Here is a 26411-nt window from a genome sequence, read left to right as displayed (position 1 = left end):
CCGCTCCCTTCCAGGCCCTGCCGCCCTATCCGCAAGCGCTAAGGGACTCGAAGCGCAGCCTCGTTGGGACAGGCCTAACTCCGGCTCGCGGTTCACACAGAGCGTGGGGCTGCACCAGTGAGCGGACCCTTGAGACTGGCCGCGCCTGCGCACTCCGTGAGCGCGCCCGGCCCTCCCAGCAGCCCCCGCGCGCAGCCCGTTAGGCCCCGGGGATTGTGGCCCTATCCGGCCGCGGCTCCCTCTGTTCCGGCATCGCTGTGCCTCGGGTTCGCGCCCCGAGTGAGCAGTCCTGGCCCGAAGCGTCGGTCCTGGCAATCCGTAGGAAAAGCACTGCGGCACGGGGTAAGGAGAGGGGAGCGGGACCACTGCAGTATCGCAGAGCGGCGGGACCCCGCGCCTCAGGCCCGGGTGTGTGTGTCGTGGGCGTGACGGGGCCGGGGCTGGGATGTGACGGCGTCTGTGGGGCTGACTTGGGTGCAGAGCCTATTGTATGAGCGAAGGTTGTTGTGGCCGTGGAGTGCGTGACTGACCCCAGCATCCTCTGCCCACACCGGGCCCAGCTGCAGAGAAATGGCCCTTGGTTAGTTTCTGCGCGCCAGAAAAAAGACTCCCAGCAGAAAGGCTCAGACTAGGCCGGGCCAGGTGGCTCACATCTGTAATCCCAGCGCTCTGGGAGAGCGAGGCGGGAGGATCGCAGGAAGCCAGGAGTTCGAGACCAGCCTGGGCAGCAAAGCGAAACTCCCATCTGTACCAGAAATTTAAAAAATGAGCCAAGTGTGGTGGCGCTCTCCTGTGGTCCCAGCTACTGGAGAGGCTGAGGCGGGAGGATGGCTTGAGCCTAGGAGGAGGTCGAGGCTGCAGTGAGCTATGATAGCACCAACTGCACTCCAGCCTGGGCAACAGCGGAACAAGGCTCAGACCCGACCTTGGGATAGGAATGTTAGAACTGAACGAGCCCCCGCTCCCGCCCATGCTTGCTCCTGGAGGGACTCCCACGCCACCTCCCCGCGGACCCGGACCCATGCACGTACACTCACAGCTCTGAAGAGTCCAGCTGCAGGTTTCAGAACCACAGCATTGCTTCCAGGAAGCTACTGTGAACTCCAGTTCCAGCCCCGGGCATCCATGACCCTGATCTTTCTTTGATACTGGGAAGAGTTAACAACCCCTTCTCTTATGTTACTCTGGTTATGTGTGGGTGGGCGGTAGTGGCATTGTGCCCTAATTTAACCATGCGAGGCTGGGCTGCAAGAAAAGCCGGGTTCCCTTCTTAGCCAGTCCTGCCCAACTCTTTAAGAAAAGGGGTCTGAGGGGGAGGAGGAATGAGTTGCTGTTGCCTGTTTAAGTCAAGGTCGAGGCAAGTGGGTGTTTCTGCTTTCTTCTGTGAAATGCATTCTTATTTCTTAGGACATGAGAATATTTGTTTCATTCTCCATAAATGTCCTGTCCATTGAGTTGATACCTAGGTCCGCTCCCGAGAGCCTGTATGCACATACCCGTTTGGTAGATATTTTTCATTACTTCTGTGGGCCTTCTTTTAATTACTATGTGTAAAGCTCTTAGAACAGAGATTAATAAAACATTTTGCAAGGATTATACATAATATAAAACTAGTTTCTTAGTGGAGAAAAAGAGATAAACAGTTGTTTACCACACTGTTCTGTCTGCTTTGGTATACTTTTACTGAATTTAGGAATGTTACTTGATTGTGTTCATTCATAGAAGAATCTTGATAGTGAAAATAGCCCATCGTTTTGATGAAGAACAGTTAAAGAACTGATGGGTGTTACTTATTTGTGCCATGCTGTTGTTTATTTCCCCAAAACCCACTCATGTCACAGGCTTATAGAATCACAATTTTCTTAACAACTAAAAGATATTCCCTCTTCACAACTCTTGTTTTTAATTTTATTTGTATGAAAATAGTTTAATTGGGTGGGCGCAGTGGCTCATGCCTGTAATCTCAGCACTTTGGGAGGCTGAGGTGGGCAGATCACCTGAGGTCAGGAGTTTGAGACTAGCCTGGTCAATATGGTGAAACCCCGTCTCTACTAAAAATACAGAAATTAGCTGGGCATGGTGGCGCATGCCTGTAATCCCAGCTACTAGGGAGGCTGAGGCAGAAGAATTGCTTGAACCCGTGATGCAGAGGTTGCGGTGAGCCGAGATCCTGCTATTACACTCCAGCCTGGGTGACAGAGTGAGATTCTGGCTCCAAAAAAAAAAGAAAGTAAGTCCTGGTTTAAGCTGCCAACTATTTTTAGTACTATTCAGAAAAGATTTTCTCCATCCCCTACCACCCAGTCATCTTCACTCTATAATACTAAAATTTAAGTTGCCCGTAGTCTCACCGTGCAGAATAAATATTACTATTCTAATGTTTGTTTTTCCATTTTTTTCTGTGCACTTGTGCACATGTGTTTGTTTTCCAAAATAGAATCACAACAATTGATCATTTAAGGAGACAAAGACCCTCCAACACTTTGTTTGAAAAACGAAAAAGAGGTTGGGTGTGGTGGCTCACGCCTGTAATCCCAGCACTTTGGGAGGCCAAGGCGGGTGGATCACCTGAGGTCGGGAGTTCGAGACCAGCCTGACCAACATGGTGAAACCCTGTCTCTACTAAAAATACAAAATTATGCCGGGCGCGGTGACTCACGCCTGTAATTCCAGCACTTTGGAAGGCTGAGGCGGGCGGATCACGAGGTCAGGAGGTCGAGACCATCCTGACTAACACAGTGAAACCCCGCCTCTACTAAAAAAAATACAAAAAATTAGCTGGGCATGGTGGCGGGCACCTGTAGTCCCAGCTACTGGGGAGGCTGAGACAGGAGAATGGTGTGAACCCAGGAGGCAGAGTTGCAGTGAGCCCAGATTGCACCACTGCACTCCAGCCTGGGCGACAGAGTGAGACTACGTCTCAAAAAAAAAAAAAAAAAAAAATTACAAAATTAGCCGGGTGTAGTGGCGTATGCCTGTAATCTCAGCTACTTGGGAGGCTGAGGCAGGAGAACCGAACCCAGGAGGCGGAGGTTGCAGTGACCCGAGATCGTGCCATTGCACTCTAGCCTGGGCAACAGGAGCGAAACTGTCTCAAAAAAAAAAAAAAAGTATTGGCCGGGCGCGGTGGCTCAAGCCTGTAATCCCAGCACTTTGGGAGGCCGAGACGGGCGGATCACGAGGTCAGGAGATCGAGACCATCCTGGCTAACACGGTGAAACCCTGTCTCTACTAAAAAATACAAAAAAACTAGCCGGGTGAGGTGGCGGGCGCCTGTAGTCCCAGCTACTCAGGAGGCTGAGGCTGGAGAATGGCGTGAACCCGGGAGGCGGAGCTTGCAGTGAGCTGAGATACGGCCACAGCACTCCAGCCTGGGTGACAGAGCGAGACTCCGTCTCAAAAAAAAAAAAAAAAAAAAAAAGTATTTAATATGATACCTTATCAAAGCAAAATTCTTGAGCTGGTTTTATGATATGGAATGATTTCCCTTTGGAACTACTAGGGATGGAAAGCAACAGGGGCCTTGCTCTACTTTTTGATTTCTGTGAATCCTTTTTTGATAACATTATTAAGAAGAATTACATAGGCCAGATGCAGTGGCTCATCCCTGTAATCCCAGCACTTTGGGAGGCCGAGGCAGGCAGATCACAAGGTCAGGAGATCGAGACCATCCTGGCCAAAATGGTGAAACCCTGTCTGTACTAAAATACAAAAAATTAGCCGGGCGTAGTGGCGGGTGCCTGTAGTCCCAGTTACTTGGGAGGCTGAGGCAGGGGAATCGCTTGCATCCGGGAGGCAGAGGTTGCAGTGAGCCGAGATCGTGCCACTGCATTCCAGCCTGGCGACAGAGCAAGATTCCGTCTCAAAAAAAAAAAGAATTACGTTTTCAAGCCTAGTTCTAACATTTATCAGTGTTTTAAGAGCAGTGCTGAAAAATCTCAAGAAGTTTTTAGAGAAAGGGACTACTATTAAAATTATTAAAAATAATTTATCAGCAAATACCAAATTTTTAAATTGAAAATTATCGAAGATAATTTTTAAAATAATGGAATGAGGGGTATGTAATGTTTTTCACTGAATTTAGTGCTTACAGTAAGCCATTTTAAGTGTTTTACGTATTATGTTCCTAACCTTCACAACAACCCTATAAGGTAGGTACTGTTGATTCCTTAATTTATCTCTGAGGAAACTGAGACACTGAAAATTAATGTGTCCAAATTCTCACAGTTAATAATTCCCAGAGCTCTGTTCATGTCCTGAATCTTGACAACAAAGCCTGTATTTTTAATAAATGAGAATCTGCCACCTCCCAACATTGTACATGTTCTTTTAGTCTGACTCCCATAGCTAGTAATTTATCATGAATATCTTCCTTCTTTAATTAATATGGGCCAATGCCATCAATAATAATTGCATAATATGCTATAATATAGTGGAACATCATTTATTCAACTTGTTGCCTACTGTTAGATATTTGATTTCAGGTTGTCGTAAATTATTCTTTTTTTTTTTGAGACGGAATCTCTCTCTGTTGCCCAGGCTGAAGTGCAATGGTGCAATCTCGGCTCACTGCAACCTCCGCCTCCCAGGTTCAAGTGATTCTCCTGCCTCAGTCTCCCAAGTAGCTGGGATTACAGGTGTCCGCCACCATGCCAAGCTAATTTTTGTATTATTAGTAGAGATGGAATTTCATCATGTTGGCCAGGCTGGTCTCAAACTGCTGACCTCAAGTGACCTGCCCGCCTTGGCCTCCCAAAGTGTTGGTTACAGGTGTGAGCCACTGCGCCCAGCCAGTAAACTATTCTTTGATGAACTCTCTTGCAATACATCTTTGTATACTTTTACAAATATTTCCTAATGATAAATTCCTAAAAGTGGAATTTCTGGGTTGAATTATGAGACATTTATAAAGTACTCACAATATGCCAGATCCTGTGCCAGTCCTCAGGGGAAATACAGTGACCAAAATGACATGGTTGGTATCCTCAGGTTGTTTGTTATCTTTCAAGGTAGATAAGCCTATGCAAGAATAAGACTGAGATAGGTGAGGTAAAGGTCATTGAAGAAGTCAGATGGCATGGCTTGAGAGGTCATGGGAAGGAGACAGCTGATTATAGCAAGCATTGTCAGGTCACGGCCAAATAATACCAAACTCATGGGGTTCCTATGGGGTAATGGATTTTATGTAATAAGCATATGCCTTATAGTTTTTATTCTCATGATGTTGATGCAAATGAACAGGACAAGAAGATTCAGCAACTCCTAGGAGGGCCTCATGGCTAAAACAACTCTTTGAGAAGCAAAACAAAAGCTTGGTCAAGAAGTCATGAGAAGCAGCAGCAGTGAAACAAGGCATTAATTGAAGATGTGTAGCCATGTTTATGTAAGCAGAATTCCAACATACATGAACACACTTAGAAATAATGGAGTCAGTTCAAATTTTGGAAACTGAAATCAACAAAACCAGTAAAAACATAGCAGCATTTTTTAAGATATTGAGTTTTTTCTCCAAGTTCAAGGGATGACTACTTTAAAAGTATCTAACCTATTTAAAGAACGTTTTCTGGCCGGGCGTGGTGGCTCAAGCCTGTAATCCCAGCACTTTGGGAGGCCGAGACGGGCGGATCACGAGGTCAGGAGATCGAGACCATCTTGACTAACACGGTGAAACCCCGTCTCTACTAAAAAATACAAAAAACTAGCCGGGCGAGGTGGTGGGCGTCTGTAGTCCCAGCTACTTGGGAGGCTGAGGCAGGAGAATGGCGTGAACCCGGGAGGCAGAGCTTGCAGTGAGCTGAGATCCGGCCACTGCACTCCAGCCTGGGCGACAGAGCGAGACTCCGTCTCAAAAAAAAAAAAAAAAGAACGTTTTCCACTATGCAAAGTTAAAATCCATATTTCAAATATATATATGGTCATGTAGAATCATGAAATAAATGTAAGCAAAAAGAAAATCAAGATCACTATCTATTGATGCCTCTCAGTGTTTCTTTGTGCTGATTTGTATGTATACTTTACAGATGTCCTCATAATGTTCATTTTATTTTTCTAAGAATATGTCCTTGTATATTTTCTAAAACTTAGTATTTAGAGATTCATACACACACACACACACACACACACACACACACACACACACACACACACACACACACACACACACATGCTCTCTCTCTCTTTCACATCTGTTTTTGCTGTACCTTAACAGGATCATACCACTCACAACTGTTACTGCATTCTTCACTCAACAAACTGTACTGAATATATTTCCATCTTTCCAGTTAAAGAGCTACATCATCAGCCGGGCGTGGTGGCTCAAGCCTGTAATCCCAGCACTTTGGGAGGCCAAGACGGGTGGATCACGCGGTCAGGAGATCGAGACCAGCCTGGCTAACACGGTGAAACCCCGTCTGTACTAAAAAAATACAAAAAACTAGCCGGGCGAGGTGGCGGGCGCCTGTAGTCCCAGCTACTCAGGGGGCTGAGGCAGGAGAATGGCGTAGACCTGGGAGGCGGAGCTTGCAGTGAGCTGAGATCCGGCCACTGCACTCCAGCCTGGGCAACAGAGCGATACTCTGTCTCAAAAAAAAAAAAAAAAAAAGAGCTACATCATCATTTTTTTAAATGACAGCAGTTTGTTTTACTCTATGGATGCTTTATGATTTATTTAACCTGTTTTCTATTGAAGGACATTTAGATTCTTTCCAGCTTTTTTCTATTATGAACAATATCCACATACTTATACACATACCTTTGATCATATGTACAATTATTTTTTTAATCCCCAAAGTAGAATTTCTGAATCAAAGAGTGTGTATGGTTTAAATGCTGCTCGTACATACTTTAAAATCTATATAATCTGCAGTATACTGGTTAGAATGTTCATTTGCTCTCATGCTTACTAATATGGGCATCAGTACCAGATACCTGTTGGCGAGTTGATGTGTTATTTTTATTTTATTTTATTTTATTTTTAGTGAATCATACATGCCAGTTTTCTCTCACTGGAATAGAAATTCTGGGTTTCAGAGAAAAGAGCTAGAGTTGAAGGAAAGCTGACTCTGTGGTTAGATAAATGATTCCAAATGCAGCTTTGCTACTCATAAACTGCATTTCTACAAGTGATTTTATTTCCTTTTTTTTTTTCTCAAGACGGAGTCTCGCTCTGTCTCCCAGGCTGGAGTGCAATGGCGCAGTCTCGGCTCACTGCAACCTCCGCCCCCACCAAGTCCAAGCAATTTTCCTGCCTCACCTGGGATTACAGGTGTCTGCCACCACACCCAGCTAATTTTTGTATTTTTAGTAGAGACAGGGTTTTACCACGTTGGTCAGGCTGGTCTCGAACTCCTGACCTCAGGTGATTCACCTGCCTCGGCCTCCCAAAGTGCTGGGATTATAGGCGTGAGCCACCACACCCAGCCCAAGTGGTTTTATTTCTCTTCATGTGAATTTCTGATCCATTGCATGGATAGAATAATTATTGTGCTAAAGAGCCATCCTGAGTATAGAGTTAATATACATAAAACAGGCCAGGTGCGGTGGCTCACATCTGTAATCTCAGCACTTTGGGAGGCCAAGGTGGGCAGATCATGAGTTCGAGACCAGCCTGGTGAATATGGTGAAACCCCGTCTCTACTAAAAATACAAGAATTAGCCGGGTGTGGTGGCGCATGCCTGTAGTCCTAGCTACTCGGGTGGCTGAGGCAGAAGAATCGCTTGAACCCAGGAGCTGGAGGTTGCAGTGAGCCAAGATTGTGCCACTGCACTCCAGCCTGGGCAATAAGAGAGAGACTCCGTCTCAAAAAAAAGAAAAAAAAAAAAAAATATATATATATATATTTATATATGTATGTATATATACACACATACACACACACATATAACACCCAACATACGGGAATTCTTGATAAATAGACATTCGTTATTGTCAAATGACCAAGAGCATGAGTCCATGCCTGTTCAGCCTAGGTTGTAAGAAAGAGAATGACAAATGAATTCATTCCAGAAGACAATGTGGATGATTCTGATTCTGACTGGAAAGAGAGAGTGATGAGCCAGGAGGACTTTGAAAGTTGTTCTGGCTGCAAGCAGGGCTGCCAGTGCAGCAATTTTGTGGTGGTAATGGCTGCCAGGCTTGGTCTTTATGAATTTCTCTCTTTGTGTCTGGTGAATCTAAACAGACCTATGAAACTTTGAAGGAGGAAGATTATGGTTTAGATGATATGGCCCCTTATCAGCCCTGGAATTAGCAACGGATTAGACTCGTCCAGGCTCCCTCAAATTTCTCTCTGTGTGTGTGTGTGTGCACACGTGTGTGTTGGGGGTGCTGTGGTGGAGAGATCAGAAGAGAGGGGAAAGATCATAGTAACTCAAGTCATTTGGGGATTTCTGAGGTCCATCTGATCTCATGGCCTTGTTTTCCTCCCCCTAGATCAGCCTCTGTGAACTCGGTGCTTCTCCTGGCAAGTAAACCCCAAGGAGGACTGACCAGTTCTTGAATTTCTATACCATGGCCCTTGTAAGTTTTTTTCTCCTTCTGGGAATACTATCATGTCAAGGTCCTGTCACCATTTTTTTATCCTGAAACTTCCTAACTGGAAGAACCTTCTTCCAGTTCTTCCACATCCAGTGGCGGGTGAACCACAATGCTTGTCCTATGAACACTCTTTATTCTAGTCATTGTTCTTGTATTTGTTGAACAAATCATTCCGCGTCTCCTATATGTGCTCAGTCTTCTGCTAAAAGCTGCGATGGAGGAAAAATGAAATCTCTTAAATATTTTACCAGTCTTTGTGAGTTGATAAGAGAGGATGGGCCCATTTAGCCACTTATAGGAAAACTGAACTTTTCCAGACTTGAGTTTTCCAAGTACATAAGATAAGGGTCGTGGCTGGGCATGGTGGCTTGCACTTGTAATCCCACCCATTCAGGAGGTTGACATGGGAGGATTGCTTGAGCCCAGGAGTTCGAGGCTGCAGTGAAGCTGTGGATGTGCCACTGTACTCCAGCCTGGGTGACAGAGGGAGACCCTGTCTCTAAAAAAAAAAGAAAAAGTTAAAAAACAAAAAGGTAAGAGTTGCTGTTAGTTGGCCTCAGCCTCAGTATATCATAAGATCTCATGCTCTGTGAGGCTTTTAGGACTGATTAGGGGTGTGGCTAGGTCTTACATACAGAGAGATCTGAGATCTTCTCTTGGAATTCCTGAGTTACACAGGAACAAGATTCCATTTTTGGTTGAACAGGATGTGCTGGTCTAGAATGACATCTTTGTGATTCTGGATTATGCTGTATCAGTATCCTTTAACTCAGGAATCAGGAAGGCATACAGTGAGGGATGGAAAGTGATAGCATGTGAGAAGGTAATCCAGGTACATAAGTAGTCATGTTGACTCCCAGAATTGAGGAGGATCTTAAGGTTTTGTCCAACCAAAATATCTAAGTATAGAAGAATGATTAAATCTCACATATGCATTGTATAGACTATTATACAACCAATTTTTTTTTTTTTTTTTTTTGAGACAGAGTTTTGCTTTTGTTGGCCGGGCTGGAGTGCAATGGTGCCATCTTGGCTTACCAAAACCTCTACCTCCTGGGTTCAAGCGATTCTGCTGCCTTAGCTTCCCGAGTAGCTAGGATTAGAGGTGTGTGCCACCGGGCCCAACTAATTTTGTATTTTTAGTAGAGACAGGGTTTCTCCTGTTGGTCAGGCTGGTCTCGAACTCCCGACCTCAGGTAATCCTCCCACCTCGGCCTCTGAAAGTGCTGGGATTACAGGCGTGAGCCACGGTGCCCAGACTATACAACCAATTTTTAACAGTCATAATTAGAAAAATGCTTATGATATGATCTGCTTCTAGGACAAACTTAGAAGACATTCTCTAATTGCATTTAGATCCTTTTCTAAAATAAAGATATTATACGGAGGGAGGCTTTAAAAAACAATCTGTTATTTAAGGAGAAAGGGGTGGAAGAACTCACCTTCCTTGGGAATTTATGAGGGAGACATAGTAGGCAAAGGCTTATATACAGTATTTCATTTAATTGGAAAACTGATTTTTTTTTCTTTCCCAGGCATGTCTAGATTAAGATTTGCCGGAGTATAAGAGGCTGTGTCTGTAGCAACAGGATCCTTCAGGAACCAGGCACTTTGCTTCAGGCACACTCATTTCCTGACTCGCTGTGTTGCAGGCTTCCAGCCCGAGCCTGTTTTCTTACCATATGGTCCACTTCCTGCAGTATCTCTTCCCTCTTTTCTCCTTCTATCTTAAAATACATTTTCTTCCATTTCATTTATAATGTGTGGTTTGTCATTTCAGCGATCGGTGATGTTCAGTGATGTATCCATAGACTTCTCTCCGGAAGAGTGGGAATACCTGGACTTGGAACAGAAGGACTTGTACAGAGATGTGATGTTGGAGAACTACAGCAACTTGGTCTCTCTGGGTAAGGTCAACTGCTTCTAGGAATTTAGACTCTGTTCTCTGTAACATCAACTTTTTCCTCTGGAAATTTCAAGAGTATCTTTTAGGAAAGTATCTAAATTTTTGCTCCACTTTCTAAAGGGAACACTTTGAGCTTTATTTCACTGGAAGTGAGCACTTTCATTAAGCACATCCACCCTCCCCATCCTTAAGTAGCCCTTGGGCCTTCCTTAATAACGAAGGGGCTGGGTTTGAGATCTTTGTGATTTGTAGCCTTACCAGTGTCAAAGAAAACAAGTTTCACTTTGTGTTTGGATTCAGAATTACTTTAGATGTTTTGTTGCTTGTTGGTGTATTTGTAAGGGAAATAGCTAGATCCTGTTTATTGAGTTTACTCTATCAAAAGAATACATATGATTTATGTAGTGGCAAAATGGATCAACAGCATTTATTTACAATTCAAAAGAACTCATACCTTTCATTAATAAATAAACATACTTAATTTTACCAGCTTTACCTACTTTTATGATTGAAAATTAAAAACGTAAGAATTTTGTTCATGTGTTTTATTGCACAGCAATATGAGTATAGTTAATAATAATGTGTATTGTATATTTCAAAATGGCTACAAGAGAGTGTTTTTAATGTCCTCACTACAAAGAAAAGAAATAATAAATATTTGAGGTGATGGATATGCTGATTACCCTGATTTGCTAATTTCACAGTAACATGTATCAAAACATCGCATTGTAGCCTATAAATATATACAATTATTAGTCAAAAGACAAAATAATTATTAGTGAGTATATGGAAAAACTGGAACCCTCATACATTACAGTGGGAATGTAAGATGTTAAAGATATGACCCTGTAATTCTTCTCCTAAATGTTTACTGAAGAGAAATAAAAACATGTGTCTATACAAAGATGTATAAGTATTCACAGCAGCATTATTCACAATGTCTAAATAAATGGATAAATAAAATATGGCACAGTCATACAATAGACTATTCATTGAAGGACCAAACTCCTGATACATGTTATAGCATGCAAGAATATCAAAAACACGATGCTAAGTGAAAGAAGCCAGATGCAAAAGATTACATATTATATGATTCTGTTTATATAAAATGCCCAGAAAAAGCAAATCTGTAGAGACAAAAAGAAGATCAATGGATGTCTGGGGCTGGGAGTAGGAATGAGGATTGACTGCCAGTGACCAGCAGGGATGTTTGGGGGATGATGGAAATATTCTAAGTGTTGATTGTGGTGATGTTTGCACAACTCTGTAAATTTACTAAAAATCATTGAATTGTACACTTAAAACAGTTAGATTTTATGTTACATAAATTATATTGCAGTAAAGCTGTTAAAATCCAAGAACTTTACATTTAATTTAACATTGTTTGAATATCCAAGAAATAATAATACATCTCGTAGGAAGCTTATTTTTCCTCTCAGCAAAAGAAGAATAACCAATAGCTAATGAAATATGAATAGTGTTTGGTATATACTCTAGGCAATGTTTAGATACAGACATATATAAATATAGTATTAACAATAATCATATAAGATAGGTACTATGATTATCCCTATTTTATAGGGAAGGAAAAGGTAGCATAGAAGTAACTTGCCCAAGGCCACACAACTGGGATGTGGCTCAGACAGGATTTGCACCCAGCAGTCTGTGATCTCAACCACTATTGCCTCTGAAGAAGAAACACTTATATGAATATAGATTTTGAAAAGATTTTTTCATTCCTTCTCTAATATCTATTTATTGTGTAACCTTAATGTACATGTTTTTAAAACATCTTTCACTTCTTTGTTTTGCCTTATCAATTACTGTTTTGACATATAATTTAACCAAGACTGAATCAAAGTAATTTTGATTTATTTTTTATTTTCATGTACCTTATATTCCTTTTCTTCTAAACAGGATGCTTCATTTCTAAACCAGATGTGATTTCCTTATTGGAACAAGGAAAAGAGCCTTGGAAAGTTGTGAGGAAAGGAAGAAGACAATATCCAGGTGAGGGCCAGTTGGGCAGGAAGAAGCCATCACCACAGGGAGCCCCAGATGGTTGGGGAAGAGGCACATCCTTATGTTGTTTAGAAAGCCCTCTTGAAAGGTCTGTGGCCCAAGGAGGAAAGGTCTGCAACCTGGGGAGCAAATTAAGGTCTTAGTTGGGGGGTACTAAAATAACCACTTATTTGTCCCATTTACCACTCTTCTTTTTTATTATTGTTCTCTGTAGTTTTCCTCCTCTTTGATGGAACTGAGGGGTGGGGTGGTGCTCTCTTTGGCTCACTGTTGACAACCATTGTATATTTTGATTGAGTTGCTTTCCTCTTTTGCATTTTTTTTTTTTTTCCTGAGATGGAATTTTGCTCTTGTTGCCAGGCTGGAGTGCAATGGCACGATCTCGGCTCACTGCAGCCTCCACCTTCTGGGTTCAGCGATTCTCCTGCCTCAGCCTCCCGAGTAGCTGGGTTTATAGGCATGTGCCATCGCGCCTGGCTAATTTTTGTATTTTTAGTAGAGACGGGGTTTTGCCATGTTAGTAGAGACAGGGTTTTGCCATGTTGGCGAGGCTGGTCTTGAACTCCTGACCTCAGGTGATCCGCCCACCTCAGCCTCCCAAAGTGCTGAGATTACAGATGTGAGCCACCGTGCCCGGCCCCTCTTTTGCATTTATAGTGTCAGCTGAAGAATGACAAAGTTCATACATTTGGAAAGGAGTGCTTTATTTTTCATAAAGGGTTGCAGCTTGCAAGGTGGTTATTCTGACAGACTGGGAAGTGTAGCCTAGGTTTCTGCCCAGAGACAGGCACTTCAAGGGAGGTAGAGGGTAAGACAGAAACATATGCTGAATGTTAGCCAAGTATACATGTTCAACAGGCTACAGGAGGAGCTATGAATACTCAGGAAGGAGACTGTACACATGCATATTAGGTTAACATAAGTCCTATGATCACTTTAGGGTAGAGATTTAACATTTAAATGCATTATAAGTAGGACCTATACTTTAAAAGGGTAAATGTAGGACACAAGTCCATGATCTGTGTATCCTTAGGAGACCAGTCAAAACCAGTCCAAGGCTGTAAGTTGTTTGTCAAGAACAAGCTGTGGACTGGAATAGCTGTCATGTTGGAACCATAAAAACAGGAGTGTGGAGTGGTGGGGGAGTGTTCTGATGAAGTAAGCAAAAGGGTCTTTCAGCCTTTGATTTTCTCAAGCTGACTTTTGAGAAAATCTAATGATCAGAAAGGTGAAAGGGATTGGAAGCAAATGGGTCATGACCAGCCTTCTGTTCCGCCATGTGCCATGACTGGGAACTTAAAGTTTGGGGGTCTTTAGCCAAAAGAGGGTCCTTCCGTCTGTCGGGGTTTAGGACTTTTACTTCGGTCTTTAATAAATAGATAGGTGGCCTCGGAGTACAGTAGTAAACAACCAGTCAAGTTTCTATTCCCACCGAATTTACCTTGTAATAAGAAAAACGTAATACCTATAAATAAATAGGAAATACAATGTCAGGTAATGAAAGTGCTATAACGAAAAGTATGCAGAGTAAGGGGATGGAGATGTGCTATGGGAAGATTATTTTAGTTATCAGAGAAGCCTTTTTCCCCCCATCTTTTCTCTTAAATTATTAAAGGAAAATAAAAGACTACAAAAACGGTATGCTTGATATTATAATCATATGTGTGTTATCAGCAACTAAAGTTTCATATGAATTATTCTAGAAAATAGCTTCTAGATCACAGAATATCATTCTTACTTGCTTTTTCCATCTATGTATCTATCTATCTTCACATTAAGAAGAAATATGGATATAGTAGACTCTAGAGAGAATGATCTCATTATCTTTCATTTACCTTGTCTAGGTGCTGTTTTCATCTCTCTTTGCAGCTCTTGTTTCAAATGTTTTTGTTTTGTTTTGTTTTTTGAGACGGAGTCTCGCTCTGTTGCCCAGGCTATAGTGCAGTGGTGCAATCTCGGCTCACTGCAAGTTCCACCTCCCAGTTTCTCGCCATTCCTCCTGCCTCAGCCTCCCGAGAAGCTGGGACTACAGGCGCCCGCCACCATGCCCAGCTAAGTTTTTGTATTTTTTTTTAGTAGAGTCAGGATTTCACCACATTAGCCAGGCTGGTCTCGATCTCCTGACCTTGTGTTCTGCCCGGCTTGGCCTCCCAAAGTGCTGGGATTCCAGGCGTGAGCCACCGCACCTGGCTATGCCTGGCTAATTTTTATAGTAGAGATGGGGTTTAACCATGTTGGTCAGGCTGGTTTCGAACTCCTGACTTCATGATCCGCCCATCTTGGCCTCCCAAAGTGCTGGAATTACAGGTGAGAGCCACCGCACCCAGCCACAAAAGGCTTTCAAAATGTTTTTATACAGAGACATATGTTGTAATTTTGTATTTTCTTCTCTGTATATTCAGGTCTGGATGAGGACACTTATTTTAGGGTACTAGTTCTTATTTTATAACCGTAGGGCCATTTCAGTGTCTACACTGTTTGTAATGTTCTATCTTCTGACTTAACCTTCTACCGAAAGAAAGAAAAACATGCTTTTTCCCTCTAATCTCTAATCTTATTTTTAAATTTAAATTTTATTTTATTTTATTTTATTTATTTTTTTTGAGACGGAGTCTCGCTCTTTTGCCCAGGCTGGAGTGTAGTGGCGTGATCTTAGCTCACTGCAAGCTCCACCTCCCGGGTTCACACCATTCTCCTGCCTCAGCCTCCCGAGTAGCTGGGACTACAGGCGCCTGCCACCACGCCCGGCTAAATTTTTTGTATTTTTAGTAGAGACGGGATTTCACCATGTTAGCCAGGATGGTGTCTGTCTCCTGACCCTGTGATCTGCCTGCCTCGGCCTCCCAAAGTGCTGGGATTACAGGCGTGAACCACCATGCCCAGCCCCCTAATCTATTTTAAAATTCACATTCAGGTAATTAAGTGACATCTACAATTATTAATACTCAAAATGTAATGCAGAGGTTCCAAGTGAATAAGATAATATCCATTTAGGAAGCATTTTGCCAAAATAATAACTGTTGGCTCAGAGTTAGACACCTTAAACAAGACCATGTATTTTTTTTTCTTTCTTTTCTATTCTTCCTTTAAGAAAGTTTGATTAAACTATAAATAACATGCCTTCAGAAAAGTGGACAAATGACTTTCTTAAGGTGATATTTGAAAAGAGACATGAAGTAAGGGCTCAAGACATGTCATTTTCTGGGAAAAGGGCATTATGAGCTGATAGAAAAGGTCTGAGTGGGGCGTTAGCCTTGCTTGTCTGAGGAATAACAAAGACGGCCATTATGGTCAGAGCAGGGAAAGGGAAAGTAACAAGATGAGATCAGAGTTAGGCAAGGACCTGGTAATGTAATCACTAAGAGAAATTGAAAGCCACAGGCTGCTTGTATTCTAAAATGATTTCTCCAGTTGAGTGCAAAAGCAGGAAGCACTGATATGGAGGCAGTTTCAGTTGTTGAGTTAGACAGGGTGGTGGTTTGGATAAGAATGGCATTGTTAGGAAGTAGTAGGAAGCTGTTAGGCTCATGATGTGTTTGAAGGCACTGTCAAAAGAACATGCTGATAGGATTATAAGTGAACTAAGTGGGAAGGAGTGATATAAAAGGAGAAGAAATGGGTGTTGGCTTAAACAATTGGGTTAATAGAAGCAGAATTTACTGAAGTGGGAAGATAGGAAGAGCAAGTTGGAAAGTTGACACTAAGAATTTCTGTTTAAGATATTTTAAATTTGATATGATTAATATCTGTCCAGTTTGAGATGTTGCGTAGGCAGTTGAATATGTACACCCGGAACTTGGAGAGATTACAGCCTGGTTTATGTTTGGCTCTCTTGATGGTTGGAATTTACATTCATGGGTCTGGATGTGACCAACTAGGGAAGGCAGGCAGGTGAAATAAAGCAGATAAGGAGAAGCAGCCTGAGAACTGACTCATGGGTCACTCTACCATGTAGACCTTTGAAAGAGGGAAAGAGGGACAACAAAAGAGAAAAAAGGAGCAGCCATTGAGATAAAATAAAAATAAAGTAAATGTTTCACCATGGAGGGAGTAGAGAATGAGGACTGAGAATTGACCCCAGGTTCTAGCAAGATGGAGAATCCTGGTGAGCTTGTCAAGAAAGATTTCAGTGGAGTCAGGATGAAAGCCCAAGTGGAGTGACTTGATGAGAGAAGGGTTGGTGAGGCAGTAATGAGAATGAATATAAGACAACTCTTTGGAGGAATTATGTATGAAGGGAAGCTGGGAAATAGGGTTGGCAGTTACACTGGGGATATGGGTTAAAAAGCAGTGTATTTTATGACATGAGGGCATGTTTGTGTGCTCATGGGAATGATTCTATGGGTGGAGGAAATCAATACAGTAGAGAAAGGGCATAATTGTTGGAGCAATGTCTTCAAGACTGGAGTGGGAAAGGATCCAGTGAGTAAGGGGAATAAAAGGGAAAACAGTGTAGTTACGTGTGCAGGTAGGTTGGTCAGGATGGTGGAGAGAAGACAGCTTATTCTTCTGTTGCTGTTTTCTCAGTGAAATAAGAAAGATCAATAGAATGTGAGAGCATCAATGGAATATTATTAGCATTCAGTATGGGCTTATTCAGGATGTGATTAAAATTGGTTCTCCGAAGTACAGTTCCTTAGATGTCAGGTTTTATTATTTTCAGATCTTTGTGCATTGTCCCTGTGTTGAAATGCAAATAGGACTTCCTTGGAACCAAATCTTTTGTATCCCAGACTTCTTGTTTCAACAAAGTAAGATGGTCGATACAGTGCCCAAATAGAGTAAGTCTAAGTGATTTATATGACATTTTCTGTTTAATTAAAGGTGGTTCTCTGCAAAGAGGAATCACATTTATGATTTTTTATATTTATATATTTTTACCTGATCAAAAAAAGGACTTTTCTACATTCTCATCAGAAGTGTTTAATAGACTAGAAATCCTTTGATCCAACAGATTTGGGACTGGTAATAGATCTGTTAGTCATTAAAAAAAAATGGGTCATATATTTTATGTACATACCATGAAAGTATTATTTTAACTTAGAACATTCAAATGTATGTCTGTTTGCCAGTATTTTTGATAGTGTCCAAGTCTTCCTTTCCATTGTCTCATTGTATTTCATTTTTCATCTAAATCACACACATAATACAAAGTCTATTATTTCCAGTTTTATTTATTTATTTATTTATTTTTTATTTTTTATTTTTTTTGAGACGGAGTCTCGCTTGTCGCCCAGGCTGGAGTGTGCAGTGGCCGGATCTCAGCTCACTGCAAGCTCCGCCTCCTGGGTTTACGCCATTCTCCTGCCTCAGCCTCCCGAGTAGCTGGGACTACAGGCGCCCACCACCTCGCCCGGCTAGTTTTTTGTATTTTTAGTAGAGACGGGGTTTCACCGTGTTAGCCAGGGTGGTCTCGATCTCCTGACCTCATGATCTGCCCATCTCGGCCTCCCAAAGTGCTGGGATTACAGGCTTGAGCCACCGCACCCGGCCCAGTTTTATTTATTTTTAAAGTAGAATAGGAATCAAACTTGCAGTATGAGTACAGAATACTTCTTGATTGTTATGTTTTCTTTCACTTTTTACTATTGTATTTCCTACACTTAATTTTCAACAGCTGAGATTTTTAGCAATCTGTATTTATCATCAGTTTTCTGAAGTGTTCAATTTTGTTTTCATAGAATCAGCTGTTTCCTCATTGTTATTCGTGAGTTTACACTCATGAATTTATTTAACGTTTATTAAATTAGATACTTTCAGGAAAAAAGTGAAACGCACCTAAACTTGTTTGGAACAAGCATAGTTGCCTCTTGTGAGGTGGGGTGCTTTGTCACCTGGGCCTGTGACTGTGGCTGTATCCCCAGGACATGACCAGCCACTGACCTGTCTCTGATACCCTAACCCCTTGTCTGTTGCCTCCTCTGGAGGTGAACAGTAGTAATTGCTGTCTGGCCTTGGAGAGGTAACCTGAGGGTTAAGTATATCTGACCACTTTGAACACAGCAGTTACCCTGTGTTTTGCCACTGTCTCCATCCCTGCTTCTTGCTCAGCAACTTCTTAATATGACCACCCTTGGTGGGACACCCTTAGCTTCTGTGCAGGAATCTCTTCCTTGTGATTTGGTGTATGATTTCTTCAGTATACCCAATGCTAAATACTTCGTGAGTGTTTCAAAGTTTTCCTCATAAAGGTTATCCATATATTTTAAATTTTTGTAAGTATTATGAATGAGATCTTTCCCTTCATATTTTATTGTTAAATGTATATTCAAAGGTTATTGTTGTTTGTATTTTGATTTTGATATAAAATCAAATTTTTTTGACTTTATACATTTTCTTTCTAAATTTTGTTGCCATTTATAATATTTAAACCTTTGAGTTTTCCAATTAGACAGGCATATCCTTTGGAAATAGAGTTTTACCTGTAATTCTTCTACCTCTGATTTTTTTTCCTGATTTTTAAATTGTGTTGACTAATAACTCTAATACTACATCATTAATAGTAGTGGTAATGTTAGGCAAACTGCCTTTTTGGTAAGATAATATATACTTTATTATTTAGGGAAGTATCATTACTGTTTCATTGAGCTTTTTTAAAAAAATCAGGAACATGAGGCGGGAGGATTGCTTGAGCCCACGAGTTAGAGACGGCAGTGAGCTGTAATTGCACTGCTGCACTCCAGCCTGGGTGACAGAGGGAGACGCTGTTTCTTGGGAAAACAAATTCAGGAACAGTTCTGGTCTTTTTTTAGTTACCTTTTCAGCATCTATGGAATTGATTGTGTGATTTTTTTTTTCTCCTTCATTGTGTTGATATGTTGAATTGTCTTAATAGATTTCCCCATATTGAACCATTAAAACATTCTTCTTCTTCTTTTTTTTTTTTTTTGAGACGGAGTTTCGCTTTTGTTGCCCAGGCTGGAGTGCAGTGGCACGATCTTGGCTCACTGCAACCTCTGCCTCCTGGGTTCAAGCGATTCTTCTCCCAAGTAGCTCCGGGTAGCTGGGACTCAGCTCCTCTCAAGTAGCTGGGACTACAAGCGTGCGCCACCACACCCTGCTAACTTTTGTATTTTTAATAGAGACAGGGTTTCACCATATTGGCCAGGCAGGTCTCGAACTCCTGACCTCGTGATCCACCCACCTTGGCCTCCCAAAGTGTTGGGATTACAGGTGTGAGCCACTGCGCCCGGCCTAAAACGTTCTTGTAATAAACACCCCTTGGGTCTTTCAGTGTGCTGTTTTATTAAATATTTAGAATTTTTTCTTCAGTGTTTAGAAAATTAGTGTGTAGTTTTCTTTTTGTGAGCGATCTTTATTTCAGTATCACTTTATGAAAACAGTTTGGAAGTCCTGATAATTCTTAGTTGAAAAAGAATTTTGGGCCGGGCGCGGTGGCTCAAGCCTGTAATCCCAGCTTTGGGAGGCCGAGACGGGTGGATCACGAGGTCAGGAGATCGAGACCATCCTGGCTAACACAGTGAAACCCCGTCTCTACTAAAAAATACAAAAAAACTAGCCGGGCGAGGTGGCGGGCGCCTGTAGTCCCAGCTACTCGGGAGGCTGAGGCAGGAGAATGGCCTGAACCTGGGAGGCGGAGCTTGCAGTGAGCTGAGATCTGGCCACTGCACTCCAGCAAGGGGGACAGAGTGAGACTCCGTCTCAAAAAAAAAAAAAAAAAAAAAAGAAAAAGAATTTTGATAGCCTGTCTTTAAGCTTAAGTAAGTTTTGTAAAGCTTTATTTTTGACAAAAGGGATGGTAAGTCTCACCACATTCTCTATTTGCTCTATGGGAATTGATCTATATAAACATTTTATTAATATCTGTCTCTTCCATGGTCAGTTTTGATAAATTATATTTTTCTAAAAAATTATACATTTTAAGCTGGGCACGGTGGTTCATGCCTGTAATCCCAGCACTTTGGGAAGCTGAGGTGGGTAGATCATGAGGTCAAGAGTTCAAGACCAGCCTGGCTAAGATGGTGAAACCCCGTCTCTACTAAAAATACAAAAATTAGCCGGGTGCGGTGGCATGCGCTTGTAATCGCAGCTACTTGAGAGGCTGAGGCAGCAGAATTGTTTGAAGGCAGTGGGGTGGGGTGGGGGTCGGCAGGCAGAGGTGGAGGTTGCAGTGAACAGAGATCACGCCACTGACCTCTAGCCTGGGTGACAGACTGAGACTCCGTTCAAAAACCAAAAACCAAAAAACAAAAAAAAACAACAACAAATTATCCATTTTAGCTATGTTTTCAAATTTATTAGCATAGTCATCTGTCCTCTGTATTCATGATCATATTTACTTTGTTCTTATTTCTATGTCTGTACTTCCTTGCTGTTTTCAGTATCTTAACCACGGTTTATATTTTGTTGATTAAAAAACTGGTTTATGAGGCCAGGCGCGGTGGCTGACGCCTGTAATCCCTGCACTTTGGGAGGCCAAGACGGGTGGATCACCTGAGGTCGAGTTTTTGACCAGCCTGGCCAACATGATGAAACCCATCTCTACTAATAACGCAAAAAACTAGCTGGGCATGGCGGCACGTGCCTGTAATCCCAGCTACTCCGAAGACTGAGGCAGGAGGATCGCTTGAACCGGGAGGTGGAGGTTGCAGCAATCCAAGATCAGGCCACTGCACCCCAGCCTGGGCAACAAGAGCAAAACTCCATCTCAAAAAAAAAAATTTGTTTATGCTTTATTACTTCTATTTCTGTATTCTGATTCTGCTTTTATATCGGTTAATATTTTTCTTCCGCTTTGCTTCAGCTTAATTTTATTTTCTTTTTTTGAGTGAGACTTTTAATGATGTTTTTCACTTTTGCTGTGTTTTAGTTTTTAAATTTTCTTATAAGCACTATGGTTATATTTTATAGATACTTATATGAAAGTTTTCAAAATGTAGACTTTATTATTATTATTATTATTATTTTTTTTTTTTTTTTTTTTTTTTTTTTTTTTTGAGACGGAGTCTCGCTCTGTCCACCAGGCTGGAGTGCAGTGGCCGGATCTCAGCTCACTGCAAGCTCCGCCTCCCGGGTTTACGCCATTCTCCTGCCTCAGCCTCCCGAGTAGCTGGGACTACAGGCGCCCGCCACGTCGCCCGGCTAGTTTTTTGTATGTTTTTAGTAGAGACGGGGTTTCACCGTGTTAGCCAGGATGGTCTCGATCTCCCGACCTCGTGATCCGCCCGTCTCGGCCTCCCAAAGTGCTGGGATTACAGGCTTGAGCCACCGCGCCCGGCCTATTATTATTATTTTTAAAGAAACAGAGTCTTGGCCGGGCGCGGTGGCTCAAGCCTGTAATCCCAGCACTTTGGGAGGCCGAGACGGGCGGATCACGAGGTCGGGAGATCGAGACCATCCTGGCTAACACGGTGAAACCCCGTCTCTACTAAAAACATACAAAAAACTAGCCGGGCGACGTGGCGGGCGCCTGTAGTCCCAGCTACTCGGGAGGCTGAGGCAGGAGAATGGCGTAAACCCGGGAGGCGGAGCTTGCAGTGAGCTGAGATCCGGCCACTGCACTCCAGCCTGGTGGACAGAGCGAGACTCCGTCTCAAAAAAAAAAAAAAGAAACAGAGTCTTGCTCTGTCACCTAACCTAGAGTGCAGTGGCATAGACAGAGCTCACTGCAGCCTTGACCTCCTGGGCTCAAGCACTTCTCCTACCTTAGTCTCCCAAGTAGCTGGGACTATAGCACACCACTGCGCCCAGCTAATTTTTTAATTTATTTTTTTTAGAGATGAGGTCTTGCCATGTTGCCCTGACTGGTCTCAAACTCCTGGGCTGAAGAAATCCTCCTGCCTTAGCCTCCTAAAGTACTGGGATTACAGGTGTGAGCCACCGCACCTGGCCTCCCATGACTTTCAAAAAAACTAAAATACAGCCAGGTGCCCTGGCTCATGCCTGTAATCCCAGCACTTTGGGAGGCGGAGGCGGGAGGATCAGTCAGGAGTTTGAGACCAGCCTGGTCAACATGGTGAAACCCTGTCTCTACTAAAAATACAAAATACCAAAAAAAAAAAAAAAAAAAAAAAAAAAGCCAGGTGTGGTGGTACACGTCTGTAATCCCAGCTACTCGGGAGGCTGAGGCAGGAGAATCACTTGAGCCCAGGAGGGAGAGGCTGCAGTGAGTGAGCCAAGGTCACACCACTGCATTCCAGCCTGGGTGACAGAGGGAGACTCCATCTCAAAAAACAAACAAACAAAAACAAAAATACTGTTTCAGATCTTATTTTCCTGTGGACCTAAGAGTTATTTAATATAGACTTTTGAATTTTCAGGTAGATTTTAGTTTTAGTTTTTTAAATTTTGTTATCAATTTCTAGTTTTAGTAGAAAATGTCTATATGATTTCAACTTTTTTTTTTTTTTTTTTTTTTTTTTTTTTTGGCTAACTCCTAGTTGTGTTTCTAGATTTCAGCTTTTTAATAGAGACCACATTGCCATAATTGAAAACCTCATCCTGTTTCTCTCTCATACACAACTCATTCAGCACGTAGATTTTCCTCTGGCTGTTCCTGTTGCTGGCTTGCTATCCTCTGGCCTACATCTGATGTGACGTTTCTTAGCAAGTCCTTCACATTCAGATGACTGCAGCATTTGAACATGCACATTACTTTTGTCCACATTACTGAGTTACAAGCATATCCTATCTTTTTGTGCCATGAATTTCATAAGAACTTCAATAAGATACAGATGTGTTTTCCTGTCTAAAAAATCACTGATACACATTTCCTAAAAGTACAGGAATGGCCTTGACTATGAGGGAATGGAAAGGACAAAACTTGAGCAATGGGAGGAAAGAACAAAACCAGTTGAACATTTGGCAAATGAATGAGTAAGAGAATAAGTTGAAGGAGAGATTGAGTAGGTAGAACTCCTCAATACCTTTGCTATGGTGTAGAGACAAAGAAAAAGTTACCCATAGCTATGTGAAGGAGCAAATGGGCAGTGTACTGCATAGGTAAGGGCATAAGCGGTGGCGGATGCGTAGGAATATATAGCCACCTATTTCCATTCTTGTATTTAGCTGGGCTACCTTGGATGAATAAAGAGAATATTTAATCATTGTAGTAAGGCATGAGAGACTAGAGGCAGAGAGATACATTTAGAACAAGTATATAGCTATGGGAATTAAATGAGTAAAACCTATTATATGCTTAGCATTTATTACTTAATGTAGAGTTAACTAGGGATTGTTTCTGTCCTTGAGGAGATTTATAGGTAAGAATAAACAGTATGACAATTGGAGAAGTTAATAAATACATAATTTTTAAATTGAGAGCTATTATAAAGGCAAGGAATAGAGAATAGCAACATGGATTTAGGTACTATCAATAGGGTCAACCTTAAAGGAAATGACTTTTACTCTAAGATCTCAGGATGAAAGGAGCCAGCGATGCAAAGAGCCCAGTCAGGAGATTTGTGGGAGATGGAACAGACTGTGAAGAGTCCTAAGAGATGGAAGTAAGTTAGGACATGTGAGGTCTACAAGGAGACCTCTCCAGGGAGCAGTAAAGGGGATACTGGGTTGAGATCATATGATGTAGGTAAGCCTTCTTAACCACAGTGAGATTGAGTGGATTCTAAGAATGACGAAAGATGAAAAAAATGTAGGTATAGATTCTCAACCTCTCATCTTCATCAGAATTGTCGTGTAGAGAATATTAAATATCCTTCCAGGACTGCAGAGTCTGATCCAGGTGGTTTGGGTGGTGTCTAAACTTCAGTGTTAGTAACCAGCTACGTGGTGATTGTGATCCACACCTCAATATGAGAACCACTGACTTAAAATGTTTATTTAATCACCAATCTTGCTATATGGTATGAACTCTCATTTTTCCTGATGTTCCCTTTGGCTTTTTCTTTTCTTCCAAATTGTATAACCAATTTTAGAGTTTGGTTGAGGATTACTTTTGTTGTCTTTTATTTCTACATTAGAAATGTTGCTTCTTTTAGTGAAAGAAAACAGCATGTGTTTGCTTTCTTGTTTCATTTTAGATTTGGAGACCAAGTATGAAACCAAGAAGTTATCTTTAGAAAATGACATTTATGAAATAAATTTATCCCCGTGGAAGATAATGGAAAGAATTAAAAACCATGGCCTTAAGGGTCTCATTTTAAAACATGATTGGGAATCCACAGGAAAAATGGAAGGACAGGAGAGACCTCAAGAAGGATACTTCAGTAGTGTGAAAATGCCATCTGAAAAGGTGTCCTCTTACCAGAAACGCACATCTGTTACTTCACATCAGAGACTTCATTTTGTCGATAAACCCTATGAATGTAAGGAATGTGGGAAGGCGTTCAGAGTGCGCCAGCAGCTTACTTTTCATCACAGAATTCATACTGGTGAAAAACCCTATGAATGTAAGGAGTGTGGGATGGCCTTCAGACAGACTGCACACCTTACTCGACATCAGAGACTTCATTCTGGTGAAAAACTCTATGAATGTAAGGAATGTGGGGAAGCTTTCATATGTGGTGCAGATCTTAGAGTACATCAGAAAATGCATATTGGTGAGAAGCCCTATGAATGTAAAGAATGTGGGAAGGCTTTTAGGGTACGAGGACAACTTACTCTGCATCAGAGGATTCATACTGGTGAGAAACCCTATGTGTGTAAAGAGTGTGGAAAGGCCTTTAGACAGTATGCACACCTGACTCGGCATCAGAAGCTTAATAGTGCTGACAGGCTCTATGAGTGCAAAGAATGTGGGAAGGCGTTTTTGTGTGGCTCTGGTCTTAGAGTACATCACAAACTTCATACTGGTGAGAAACCCTATGAATGTAAGGAATGTGGAAAGGCCTTTAGAGTGCGGCAACAGCTAACACTGCATCAGAGAATTCACACTGGTGAGAAGCCCTATGAATGTAAGGAATGTGGGAAGACCTTCAGCCGTGGTTATCATCTTATTCTCCATCACAGAATTCATACTGGTGAAAAACCTTATGAATGTAAGGAATGCTGGAAAGCCTTTAGTCGCTACTCACAACTTATTTCACATCAGAGTATTCATATTGGTGTTAAGCCCTATGACTGTAAGGAATGCGGGAAGGCCTTTAGACTACTTTCACAGCTCACACAGCATCAGAGTATTCATATTGGTGAGAAACCCTATAAATGTAAGGAATGTGGCAAGGCCTTTAGATTGCGCCAAAAACTTACTCTACATCAGAGCATTCATACTGGTGAAAAACCCTTTGAGTGTAAGGAGTGTAGGAAGGCCTTTAGGCTTAATTCATCCCTTATTCAACATCTGAGAATTCATTCTGGTGAGAAACCCTATGAATGCAAGGAATGTAAGAAGGCCTTTAGGCAACATTCACACCTTACTCATCATCTGAAAATTCATAATGTAAAAATCTAAGAAAGTCTTTTCAACTTCTGTGTAATAGAACATTCTATGAATGTAGTAATTAATCTCTTTTGCTCCATACATGCAACTGACTTGGCATTAGAGATTTTATACCATTAAAAGAGTGTGATAATGTATTGTATTCCGTCATCACTCAAACCTGAAACTTCAGCACATTTGTTCTAAAAACGAATCCTGTTATAAGAATGAGAAAGATACCGTCATCCCTATCCCATCACTTTATGTCATACTGGACAAGAAGCTTAACTGCTGTGTGCTTTAATTTTTTAATTTATGAAATGGTCATATAAGAGTGCAGCAATTTGACACTCTTTCAATCAAGAGGTGGAATTTACATCCCTCTGTTGTATATAGGCAGACTCTGTGACTGCTTCGCCCCGTAGAATATGGTAGATGTACTGCTGTGCTGGTTTCTTGACTCAGACTTTACTGGTAGAGTTACTTCATCTCATGAAATGAGAGAACTGTCACGTTACAGAGTCTGGCTACTGTGCTGAAGAGACCACATGAAGAGGCCCTGAAACTACATAGAGAGGGAGAGGCACCTGCTGAACCCTGTCTTCTTGACA

General features: G+C 41.9%; 2 protein-coding genes across 3 annotated transcripts in view; both read left to right on the top strand.

The window, feature by feature from the left end:
• The first annotated feature begins 247 nt into the window (after positions 1 to 247).
• Positions 248 to 26411, top strand: ZFP82 (ZFP82 zinc finger protein). Of its 2 annotated transcripts, XM_050769060.1 has the most exons (6): positions 497 to 580; positions 2064 to 2230; positions 8432 to 8518; positions 10317 to 10443; positions 12360 to 12452; positions 24464 to 26411. In XM_050769060.1, exons 3-6 carry the CDS (start codon positions 8510 to 8512, stop codon positions 25831 to 25833), a joined length of 1599 nt encoding a protein of 532 aa, XP_050625017.1. In that variant the 5' UTR covers positions 497 to 580; positions 2064 to 2230; positions 8432 to 8509; the 3' UTR covers positions 25834 to 26411. The 2 variants fall into 2 exon arrangements, with proteins under 2 accessions (XP_050625016.1, XP_050625017.1); XM_050769059.1 differs by lacking the exons at positions 497 to 580; positions 2064 to 2230 and adding an exon at positions 248 to 342.
• The window catches only part of LOC126942129 (60S ribosomal protein L37-like), a 303593-nt gene continuing 289792 nt past the window's right edge, over positions 12611 to 26411 (top strand). The window contains exon 1 of the mRNA XM_050769373.1: positions 12611 to 12614. The gene's annotated coding sequence lies outside the window, so the exon portion shown is untranslated. The remainder of the gene's footprint in view (positions 12615 to 26411) is intronic.

This window comes from Macaca thibetana, chromosome 19 (assembly GCF_024542745.1).
Source record: "Macaca thibetana thibetana isolate TM-01 chromosome 19, ASM2454274v1, whole genome shotgun sequence".
NCBI classification, from domain to species: domain Eukaryota; kingdom Metazoa; phylum Chordata; class Mammalia; order Primates; family Cercopithecidae; genus Macaca; species Macaca thibetana.
The sequence above is the reverse complement of the archived record's forward strand: the minus strand, read 5'-3'. Positions and strand labels throughout refer to the sequence as shown.

What these genes read in the sequence shown, in the direction of transcription:
- ZFP82 (XM_050769059.1), top strand. An exon ending in CAGCAACTTGGTCTCTCTGG is followed by an intron (nt 10,444 to 12,359) that starts GTAAGGTCAACT and finishes TCTTCTAAACAG; the next exon opens with GATGCTTCATTTCTAAACCA. An exon ending in AGGAAGAAGACAATATCCAG is followed by an intron (nt 12,453 to 24,463) that starts GTGAGGGCCAGT and finishes GTTTCATTTTAG; the next exon opens with ATTTGGAGACCAAGTATGAA.